The following is a 12273-nucleotide window of genomic DNA, read 5'->3' on the forward strand; positions in this document are numbered from 1 at the left end:
TTTGTTATGAAAATATAAACCTCAGGGGCAAGATGTAATTTTTCAGACCTCAGAGAAGAATCTGTATTTTCACTAAACCTCGAGGGATATTTGTAATTTGCCCTAAAATTTATTAAATCAATGTGGGTATTATGGTAAATTCAGCATGGCAGTGAATAGAATCATCTGACAGCGGAGGGCAGTGGTACTTTAGATAATAACTGGGGTGACAGTGTTATTTGATAAAAGAAAAATGTTTGGGAGCACTAATTAGTGCTCCCACTAATTAGGTGGCAGTGGGTCTCGCCATTAATGATGTGATGTTTTTGTCTTGGAGTTGTATTTTTATTTTATTTTTTTTACTTTTTTTAATGCATTAGTGCTATTAGTGGTGATATTTTTAGTGGGATGAATCATTGTTGTTCATAAAAATGAAAGGGGTGTAATTTAACCATGTTATCCTGTGAATTAGTGCTCACAAGATCTTGTTTGGCAACATAAGTTAAAAAAATCAATAAATTATATTTAAAAATCAAAAATTCTTTTTTTCATTCTATTTTTTATATATTTTTTAATAAAAAATTTAAAAATTATTTCAAAAATATTAATTTTTTTTATCTTATATTTTAATTAAAAAATTAAAAAATTACTAAAATAACTTATTTTCAAAAGAGAGAAGGCTAACTTGGCTGACCATTCCCACACGCCCGTCTCACACAGGACAGAATTGGTCACCATGAAAACCAAATGAAAGATTTTAAGAAAAGGGCATGCCTTCTGGCCGGTCCTTAATTGGATTGGACCCTGTTGTTGGGTTTGTAGAGGTTCATCACGGGTCCCGTTTTAATAATCTGAACCGTTCAATATGTAGAACTCGTCGAATATTATATGTCTGTAAAAAATCACGCTATGTGATCAAATCAGTTTTGTATAAAAAAAAATAGACGGTGAATAAATTAACGGTTGACAAAAATTTGTTTTGATCACATAGCTATCGATATCCGATCAACGTGATTTTTTACAGGCATATAGTACTCGACGAGTTCTACACATTGCACGGTTCAGATTATCAAAATGGGACCCGTGGTGGGCCTCCACGGGCCCAACAGCACAGTCCAGTCCTACAGAAGCCATTTCGTTAAGAAATTAAAAATTGTGCATAATATTTATATGATTGTAATGAAAGATTTTTATTGCATAATTGAAGAATTGTGAAATAATTATAAAAATTTATTACTATTTTAAATTTAGAAAATTATTACAAATAACAAAAGAACGGCGTCGTTTTGGACCCATGTGGCCCACTATAATTTCCGTTTCAATTATCCAAATTATTATTTATTTTTTTTATCAAGCTCTCCATATGTATTAACCATAAAAAAATTTAGTTAATTCAATAATTATAATATATTTAATTTATCACGTTTGTCACTAAAAAAAAATTAAACGATAATTATATTTTTAAAAATAAATCATTCATTTTTTTTTTTTAGCAGTGGAGTGTGTCACCTGTAAAACATTTGGTAGTCTTGGCGGCACAGATTGCAATTTCAGTGGGTGGTTTTGCTTCTCTGGTTTTGGTCCACGACTAATGGAGAAATCTGCTTTTTTCTTCAGGTCCTTAGTTCTGGTTCTGCAAAGATAGCAATGCTGTCTAGTTGCAATGGAGTAAAGCTAGGTTGGAGAGGGAAAGAAAGATTAAAGGTTCGACCTGATAGAACAATCTCTTTAATTATAATTTAACTTACTAATAAATTAATATCATACAATCTTGGGCCAAAAAAAAAAAAACTGGAATGGAGTGAAGGCAATGGCTTCGAGACGAAGGTAAGGTGGTGGATTGTAGGTGTCGAGGGTGAGTGATGTTGGTGGTGCTAGGAATTGGGAAAGGAAGAAGGTGGAGAATTAAATTAGGAAATTTAAAAGAATAAATTATTGACATCAGCCTGTTCTTAGAACCTAGTGCTGTAGAAAACCACGAGAATGGGTGTATTTTCCAAAACAAGAGGGAAGAATTTATATTAAACATAAATCCTAGGGAGTGTCAGCACAATTTACCCTCAAAATAACTATACATACATTCTTTATTTGAATATATACCTTCAAAATATATAATCAATTAAAAATTAACCAATCACAAGGATACAACCTCCACAAACAAACCAATCATATTAATAAGTCATTTTGTGCCTCTGCATTCAATATCACAAACTTGTACGCTAACCACAGAACAAAACATAACTCATAATAAAATGGTTCCAAAAAACAAATGCAGCCAAATTCATCAAAAATTGAGGAACATCATGATATATGGTAAATTCAAGATCCAATCCGGTACCAATTACAAGTAATGCTTCAAGGAGAATCACAAAACATAATATGGAGATAATGTCTGCTGAAATAAAAGGTTGTACTTGCTTTGTTTAGAATTCGATGCTCCAGATCCACCTCTAGATGCAGAAATTTCACTAGTGTTCACTTGATCTTCTTCTTGGGCCTAAGCTGCAATACCGAATACGATATCAGAACCAATAAACCAAATACAAAAGAGAGTTGCAAGGAGAACTACTTCAGATAATAACTCAAATTTCATGTGTTTAGTAATCCACATTAGATTGTAAATCATAAATAAAATATTTAAAACTTAGCAAAACACATAACAGTCAAAGAATTAAAAAGTTAAATTAACTAGTAATTCAGAGCAAAGCAGAGTAAAAACCTGGTTGCTATGGCCACACTTCTTCTTCCGGCAGTTCACAGCCCTTGGATGCAGGCGAGCATAGCATCTAGCATGAGAGGAAAAAACAAAAAGGATAAATGAATATTTAACCAGTAAGAAAACAAGAGCATAAATAATTTAACAAGACAAATGGCTATAAAAAATATAAAAAAATTACCAAGACAATATATACAAAACTAATAAACTGAGGAATGAAATAAGCAGAACCACTGATAGAAGAAGGCAGATTGAGAGAAAAAAGAAGGCAGGAAGAGAATGGAAAAGTAAACAGGCAGAAAGAGAATGGAAAAGTAAACAGTCCAAAAAAATGTAAGATTTATTGCAGAATGCGGCAGATCTTGTAAATTGATCTGACACTTTAAACATGAAATTCATAATACCTGTAAAATTGTTTAAACTCCACAGGGCACTGCTTAAACTTCAAATGATTCTCTATCAAACTCAAAAAGTGACAAAGATCAATGCATGCTATTACCATACAGTACAGTACTGTTGAAGGGGCAACTCTCAGGATAACACGTTGATTGACATATGAAAACGGGCGCGTATAGGTCCAGTTTGGTGCATGTTAAAATAATAATTCCAACTTTTGTATTTACTTGCAACAATAACTCCCTAGATTTAGACTTTTTCTCCTCCCAGAAAATCAAAGCCTAGACAGTCACCATCATAGTTTACCTTTTGGCCCTGTGGTCCTTAATTTGAATGAATCTTTACTTTTATCTTATCAAAGAAACAAACAAGAAAAAAAGTATTGAAATGTACATTCATTTTGGGCCATCAGATCCAAACAGTTTTCAATGACCCAAATTATGATGAAAACTAAAACCAACCACACGAACAGTCAGTATTAGATCAGACATCAAGTCAAGCTCTTTGCAAATGGTGCTGAATCAATTCCAACAAAAACCAGAAATAAAAAATAAGCTCCAAGAGGTCAGAACAGAAGAAATTAGAAGGTGCTCAGTATGTTGAGAATGGATTATAAAAATTCTCCTCATAAATTGTCAGATTAACGAGATTATAACATACCTCATCATCGCACCTCTTCAAAGATAGATATTGCAGGATATATATACATACACATTCTCATTGCTGAACTCTACCTAACCAACTAAAAGCCCCTAAAACCCATCCCTTAGGAACCCCCCAACTGTTCAAGTTTTTTAGCAATCCCTAAATAAAACATGTTAAGGTAGCTTATAACAATGCCAGATAGGCACTTATTGCGCTTATTAGAAGGGTAAGCTTGCACCTGCAGACTAGAAACAAGTCATGAAGAATACTCAAATACCAAAGGAAGAGGCAGACAAATAACACATCAGGCTCAATTGTTAAGGCTATATAAGGACCCCATGAATCAAGAATATGCTCAACTCCAGACCATAAAATCTCAATCCTCAAGAAGAAGTAGTTTATCTATGTCATGCTCAAGAAGTAGTTTATCTATGTCATGCACCCTTGAACAAAACCGACATTTATATACCACAAAAAAAAAACAATCAAAAGAACACACAATCCATGTTTAAAAAAAATACACATTCAAGTAGATAGCTTCACTTGAAATGTTTATACTCAATATAAATTGAAAACACAATGAGACTAGGCTTAATATCTAACATTTCACAACAACATACTCCTCAAATATGAATGCACAGTCAACAGCAATAATAAAGTACTAATTTATTGCAAAATTTTCCTGCCTAAGAAACTATGTACCACTCATGAAAATCAACTGCAAATAAATCAATTCAGCTGACAAAGTTAAAGAATGATAGTCAATATAGGGAACAATGATACCCTCTTCAGCACTAAGCAGCAGAAGAGGTTTTAAATAATAGTCCCATCAAGCGAAAGAAGCTAATAAACCATCAAATAACAGGGACATCTAAGTATTGATACACACCAAATCAAACAATCAAAGGAAAAAAAGAGGTGGCGATCCAAGCATCCAACAGTTCCAAGCCACTACTTACCACTATGTTAGTACTAGAATTGACATCAATTCACTCAAAGAAAAATAAATAAATACAAAAACCCAAGTCCAAGACTTCTAAATCTGTCAAGTCTCCAAAATAAGAGAAACACTTGTAATCTCTCGGCTAGGTGAGGGGAAAAAAAGAATGAAATGATTGTGCTTTCTCACCATCATATTTGGATTTGGATGAATAAAAACCATCATATTTGGATTTGGATGAATAAAAACCCAAAGTATGTAATACAAGAATATTGGAGGATCTTTTTTGCTTTCCTCTGAATTTTAATGGGCATTCACAATTTCATAAAAAAATATATATATAAAACCTATCAGTTTGTGTCTCACATAAACTAACACTTTTTGGTGAGGAATGAAACCTAAAAAACAAGGGACGGGTGGGTTCTCTTTATTTTTATTTCTTATCATTTCTCATCAAATCACTAGAACCAAAGGGAGTGTTATTGATTGACTAAGGATTAAAAAATAACAGAAGCACAAGAACCAAAGTTGAATTTTCTGAACAATCAAGCATTCCGGTAAGAAATCACAAACAAACAACTCAAACGATAAAGGCACATTAATTAACTGGAATTTATCATAGAGCAGTTTGAAGAACAGGAGAGAATAGAAACTTACTTCCTGCAGATCATCTTGTCTTGATTGTATTTGCGAGCCAAAGCCATCAAAGAAGGCTCTATAATCCCTCCTCTAAGCCTCAATACAAGATGAAGCGTAGACTCTGAATCCAAAAAACAAAAAACAAAAAAAGTCAATTTTTTGTATCAAAACCAAGACAAATGCTTTCAATTTATAATCACAAAGACTCGATTTTGCCTACATTTGTAGAGAGAGAGAGAGAGAGAGAGAGAGAGACCTTTCTGGATGTTGTAGTCGGCGAGGGTTCGGCCATCTTCAAGCTGCTTTCCAGCGAAGATCAGACGCTGCTGATCCGGTGGAATTCCTGTGCAGAATCACATAAATTTAACAATCTGCTGTTCATTTCTCACTCTAAATATATTCATTATACATACAAAAACACGTAAACATGTATATATATATATATATAGAGAGAGAGAGAGAGAGAGAGAAGTGTTTGAGTACCTTCCTTGTCTTGAATCTTGGCCTTGACATTGTCGATGGTGTCGCTGCTCTCGACCTCGAGAGTTATCGTCTTCCCCGTTAGGGTTTTCACGAATATCTGCATCTCTCTCTCTCTCTCTCTCTCAACTTTTTTTTTCTTCGTACCGACTGCTCTACGGCTTGCATTTTATATGACTTTTTCTAGGGTTTCAAAGGTCGGTCTACGGTTTTTTCGCGGCCCATGTTCGATTCGACTTAAAACAACAAATTTATGGGGATAAGGCCCACGATATGGCATGTTTGGACTCAGCCCAAAGAGCTGCATAAAAATATGGGGTAATTACAACAACAACGGCAAAAAAAAATTTCCAAGTTCGAGTTTTATAACAAAAATAAATTTTTAAATTTTTATCGATTTAAATTCTATTTTTTTAATTTAAACTATTTGTCTATTTTTGTTAAATAAAATCTACTGAAAAATATTATTTTAGTCATTAAACTCAATGTAGATATACATTAAATGTCTAAAATAATCGTTTTCATTACTTTAATGACTAAAATATCTATTTTTCTATCAATTTAACTTAACAAAAATAGTCAAATGATTTAGATTAAAATCAAATCAAAATTGTAAGTTTTAAATTGACAAAATTAAAAAACTCAAGATTTATATTGTTACATGGCTCAAATCTTGAGATTTTTTTTTTTTTTTTTTTTTTTGTAATTTACCCAATATGTAAGAATATAATATAAAATAAAATTGCACTATAAATTTTCCTCTATATCCATTGTATACTTGGTAAACTTTGTACTTCATAAAAAATATATATATTTGTCTACTATATTAGAAGCTCCCATTGTCATGCATCAAATTATTAATTCCATGCTCATTTCAATGTAGCAAATTTCCTCTATATATAAAATCCTATTACTTTTTTAAAAAATTATAAATTATTTTAATATCACCTCTAAATTTATCCATATTAATGTAGCAAAGGATTGGATCTTGGTTGATTTTTAAACAAATTAACAATTAATGTACACTAATTTATATCATTAATATAAATTTAGAGGTGATATTTTAGCAGCATTAAGCATTTTTCATTTTTTAGGTCACATTTTGAATTTGTATTGTAGTTGGGATGTTGTTTAAAATGTCATGTTTAATTTTATACCTAAAAGCTAAATTTTTATTTTTATTGAAGAAAATAAAAAAAAGAGAAAAAAGAAACCCATGTTTGCACAATTTTTTATTGAACAACGCCATATGTATTAAAAGTTTTCTTTCCATTGTTTCTTTTCACTTTATATACATTCTATACAATTATTTTAAATTTATTAAGAAGTGTCCTACCAAAACTTGTGAACAAAATTCTTGCCTGGAGTTTAAATTCATCGATAGGCTTTTAACTTAGTCTTGATTTGGCAAATCATTTTGACTATATAATCACAAAAAGATAAATAAAAAAATAAAAACTACAACATCACAAAAAGATAAATAGTTACAAAATTACCAAATTAACCCACGTACAAATAAAAAGTCAAAAAATATCATTTCCAAGTGAAAGATAATTTTATTAGGAAAATGATTGGTGGCCCTAAAAAAATTGCCCCTAATACCCCTAATTTCCATTTTGGGAAACTGTTTTTTTTTTTCTTTCTTTTTTCCTTTTTTTTTTTTTTTTTTTTTACTTGAAATGGAATTTCGGGGCATTCGAGCCCCGAAATCTCGGGCCCTCAAGCAGCGCCGATTTTATTATTCCAAAGTCAAAAAATCAAAAAAATAAAAAAAACAAATAACAATACCAAACAATCAAAAAATCTGAAGCTAAAAAAATTTATAAAACCAAAAAATCAACTAAAAAATCAAAACCAAACGAGACGTCGCCATAGGCATCGAATGATTTATATGATTTTGTGTGAACCCGTCCATCATCTTTTTCTCTGTCTTATTTCTTTTCTATCTTTAATTTAAATATCTACACAAACTATACACCCCGGTCACCTACCAACACCATCATCGTCACTTTTCAAAATAGACAAAAATTACATTAAGCAAATCAAACAAAATGCAAAATCATAGAAAATCAAAAAAGACTCATAAATATCAGAAATTATTGAGTTTCATTATTTTGGCATAAATTTCAGAAATGATTGACTCAAAATTATATAATATTTTCCTTTAGGTTTCATTTTATTCATTTCCTCGTATTCATCTCGCCCTTGCTCTATTCCCACCACAGCCACCATAGATCCACACAGCTCCACTCCACTAGTACTATCAGCCAACGTCCAAAATCCCAGTAAAGTTATGAAGAGAAGTTGTATAGAAAAAAGAAAAACGTTCAGAGAAAGAATATCTTAGCTCTAGAGCAACAATCATTTTACAGAAGAACTTATTGCCACAGATTGAGATATCACTGAGATGGCTAGTCCAAAGACCAGCCGCCCATTGATTCCCAAAAAAGGTTTCACATAAACTTTGACAATGTTTGTTTGGGTAGGACATGAACTTCGAATTGGACTAATAGTTCAATAAAATTATTAATCTAATGTATGGTTAAATAATTTAAGTACGAAACTAACAATTCATCCGAATATGATATATGATAGATTATTCAATCCAGACACAAACTACATGCATCACCGAAACAGCTAAGACACTGCTGAAGACGGATAAAATAACACTTTCAACGTTAACTGCATAAACCGAGTAGTTTAATTGTATAAATATAAGGATAGCATATTTAAAAAGCTTGAAATCCAGCATTAGAGAGTGACTCGTTATCTTTCAAACTTGTGGAGCTCCAAATCATCAAATATTGTCTAAACCATATTCAAAACTACCCAAAAAAGAAAATTGTTCAGAACCGAACATGAAATAAGAGGAAGCAACTTAACAACCAAAACTGCAGACATGCTTGAACATAATGAGAAGAATCAGAGCCTTCTTCCCCTTCTGCCACCCTTTCGGCGAGTACTGTCGGTAGGAATCGGAGTGACATCCTCTGAAAAAGGGCAGAATGTCAAATTAGCAACCATAGTGATGCTTAATTGTGAGTCCAAGTTTAGAAGAAGATAATGAATTTCAATTTATCTAAAATGACAAGCTTGATCAATTTGGAATGGACGTCCCAGTAATGAATCAAATTCACATCAATATCTTAACATTACTTCAAATACTCAATAGCAGGAACAATTGATCCTACCCAAAAGGCCAAAGAAGTATAGTATTCAGCAATTAACAAGGAACATGATATACGAAATTCTCAACAATCACATAAATCAAAACTAGCAAGTGAAAACAAACCAACCACTGAGTGGTCCTATTATAACCCCAAAGAAGTATAGTATTCAGCAATTAACAAGGAACATGATATATGAAATTCTCAACAATTGCATAAATCAAAGCTAGCAAGTGAAAACAACCGAACCACTGAGTGGTCCTATTATAACGGGGTTACAAACACACCCCCAAATTCTAAAAGAAGTACACTAAAGCGAAAGATTTTCGTACCTATGCGACCAATTTTCATGCCTGAACGAGCAAGAGCCCTGAGTGCAGACTGGGCACCTGGACCAGGGGTCTTAGTCTTGTTCCCTCCAGTAGCCCGGAGCTTAATATGAAGAGCGTTAATGCCAAGCTCCTGCAATTAACAGCAATAACTAGTAAAGTAGAAGTCCTTGACAATAACGCTTATACATACATACATGTAGAGAGGGTATGCATTAGGCTAATCACATACATTAAGAAAGATAATGAAAATATATGCCATACAGAAATGACTAAGGAAAAGAATCTACATGATATTATATTCAATCCTCCCCCCCATCCCTCCCTCGAAAAATGGCAAGGACAAGAAATTGTGTTCCACCCCTCTCCCAGGATATGTTACACGGACTCTTCAAAACAAATCAAATACCCATGTCAAACATTCGACACTCAAATAAGGATATAGGATATGTGTCGGATACTTTTTAATAGATACTTTTTATATAATTGTATTATTATATGTACATATTGTTGTATAATTGCTATTTTTTTTTGACAATATAAGTTGCATATAACACCAATTTATCTCACATAGTTATACATATTCCGTATACCCTTATTAATGGTTTAATGCGTCCAACATCTAGATACATATCAGCACCAGCACCCAACACCCATACCCGAGTCCATGTAATATAATGTATTTAATGCATCAACATTCATTCAATCATAAAACAGAAAAAAAAACAAATGACTAAAGACCTTGCATCGTTGTGAAACATCTTGTGCTGCAAGCATGGCAGCATATGGTGAAGATTCATCTCTGTCAGCCTTCACCTTCATACCACCTGCACCAAGGTAAAGCATAAAAAGACATGTCGTAGAACTGCGGATAAATAATAGAAAACATAAACATGTCTCTCATAATCTCATTACAATTTACAAAAAAAGCGCATCCATTGACAGTGAGAAACAACTTAATCAAGATGCCACCAAGTAAAATAGGGATCATAAGATTTTATAACTTAAATTCTGCAATCTGCGTATATTAAAAAAAGTTGTTTCACGAAAATAAAATTTGTTAAATGTCCAACTAATACAGTCCTCAAAAACAAAAACTGTTTAGCAACCAAGGTACAGATGATCTAATATGGTATCCACTCCAACATGACAATTTTAAACAACCGTAGCTGAAATATCAAGAGCCACTTGAAGAGAATAGACATAAACTAGTAAATCATACCAGTAATGCGAACCAGGGTTTCTCTTCCTGACAAATCAGTAACATGCTGTAACACAAACATTGCACTAATAAGTAATCAAGCCACAGCCAGCTTTAATGATAAGAAAATAATGTTACCATACTTACAATGAAGGTGTCATTAAAAGACGCAAAAATGTGGGCCACACCAAACACAATCTCCCCATCTCGTACACTGGGACCAAGAGTCACAGTCTCCTCCTTGGGTTCCCTGACCTTTCTCCTCGACTATGAAATCACAACAGCAACGTGAAACTAAGTGTAAGCATCAAAACTCAAATATGGTATTGATTATTAAACTATTGACCAATCTGATTGCATAGTGAGCTAAACCTTAATTTCAAACTAAAGCCATAAATATATGATGCTAATAATTTCATCAAGCCCACCACAAATTGTATCTAGTTTTCAAGCTACAGACAGGATTTCATTCTACAAAAGAATGTGAAAAAAATTTGCTTCCTTACATATTTATTTTTCTTCCCTTCTATAAATGAAAATAAGGATAAAAAGAAGATTCAAAAAATCCTTTTTTCTTCAGCACAAACATCACAATTAGGGGCAAAAAAGCAGCAGAACCATAATTTGGCCATAACAGAATGCAGATGTTCGAGATACAACTTAAGACACAGTCAACAAAATCAAGCATTTTAAAGAATTACAGCATCTGGTGTGCATGAAAATGTATTTAAATATATAATATGTGCATGTAAATAGCTATAGCATTGATAGAACAATGGAAAATTTGTCTATTTTATTCAGTATTCCTAAAGTAAAAGGAAAAAAGAACAGAACAGAAAAAATAATTTCTGGATCCGATTAGAGTATTGTTTTTGGCTCTGAAAAATGAAAAATAAAAACAATAAAAAGACAATTTTTTACCCTCGTTTTATTATATTTTCACAGTAAACAAACAGAGATTCAGGTCTCAGTTCACGAAAAACAAAAGTTCATGATCAATCTGATTGCATAACGAGCTAAACAAGTTCTCAGATCGAAAGAGAGAGAGAGAGAGAGAGAGAGAGAGAGAGAGATTACCATGGCTGCGAATGAATCTTAGAGAGAAAAACGAAGAGATGAAAGGACTTCAGCTTGCGGAGCTTTGTAAACCCTAGCTGGTGACGCGCAGTGAGATGTATCAGCCACTTTTATAGCTAGGGTTGCTGATCTACTGTGTATATTAAATACCGAAAGTACCCCAATCGTTTACGGGCGTGTCCCCTGCTAATAACTATGATTTGGTAATAAAAATAAGGACAAATTACAATAACAACAACAACAACAACAAAAATTTTCAATGTTTAGCATGTTTTGTAATTTAAACTCTAGGGTTTTGATTTTGATAATTAAAATTTTGGAGTTTTTTCACAATCTAGGTCCTCGTCCATCTTCGTTTCATGAAGTAACGGAGAAAGTCATTTTTGACGCCAAAACCAACCCAAAACAACACCGTTTTTTATTAGCCCCATATAAAAGGCCTCAAATCTTTGATTTCATCAATTAGGGCTAAACTTTGCCCCAATTTTTTTGATTTCATTGATTAGGGCAAAGAGGAAGACGAATCCAGAGCGAGACAAAGCTTTATTTTCAGCGATTGCGAAATATGAGTGAAGGAAACAGCTGGGATGGAAAAAATTATGGTGAATAGACTCGTTGCAGTTGTGGATTGAGAGTGAAGATCCGAATTTCATGGACCCATGCGAACCCAGCTAGAATGTTTCTTGGTTGTCCAAATTATGGAG

General features: G+C 32.9%; 2 protein-coding genes and 2 non-coding genes across 4 annotated transcripts; all 4 read right to left on the reverse strand.

Moving 5' to 3' along the window:
- Positions 1–2259: 2259 nt before the first annotated feature.
- UBQ1 (ubiquitin extension protein 1) lies at positions 2260–7356 on the reverse strand. Its single transcript, XM_028238479.2, has 5 exons — positions 5799–7356; positions 5572–5658; positions 5334–5436; positions 2699–2765; positions 2260–2481 (listed from the first exon to the last, which is right to left on the reverse strand). The coding sequence occupies exons 1-5, from the start codon at positions 5899–5901 to the stop codon at positions 2455–2457; spliced, it is 387 nt and encodes a 128-aa protein (XP_028094280.1). The 5' UTR covers positions 5902–7356; the 3' UTR covers positions 2260–2454.
- On the reverse strand, positions 3681–3763 carry LOC114294386 (small nucleolar RNA U30). Its single transcript, XR_003640440.1, has one exon. It is a non-coding gene; the product is annotated as a small nucleolar RNA U30 (small nucleolar RNA).
- Positions 4431–4531, reverse strand: LOC114294385 (small nucleolar RNA snoR99). The gene has a single exon (XR_003640439.1). It is a non-coding gene; the product is annotated as a small nucleolar RNA snoR99 (small nucleolar RNA).
- A 1117-nt stretch (positions 7357–8473) lies between the features above and the next one.
- Positions 8474–11731, reverse strand: LOC114294359 (small ribosomal subunit protein uS11y). Its single transcript, XM_028238482.2, has 6 exons — positions 11570–11731; positions 10640–10759; positions 10514–10559; positions 10033–10118; positions 9295–9424; positions 8474–8785 (listed from the first exon to the last, which is right to left on the reverse strand). Exons 1-6 carry the CDS (start codon positions 11570–11572, stop codon positions 8718–8720), a joined length of 453 nt encoding a protein of 150 aa, XP_028094283.1. The 5' UTR covers positions 11573–11731; the 3' UTR covers positions 8474–8717.
- Positions 11732–12273: the final 542 nt, after the last annotated feature.

The sequence above is a fragment of the Camellia sinensis genome, chromosome 3 (genome assembly GCF_055761805.1).
Source record: "Camellia sinensis isolate YWXY chromosome 3, ASM5576180v1, whole genome shotgun sequence".
NCBI classification, from domain to species: domain Eukaryota; kingdom Viridiplantae; phylum Streptophyta; class Magnoliopsida; order Ericales; family Theaceae; genus Camellia; species Camellia sinensis.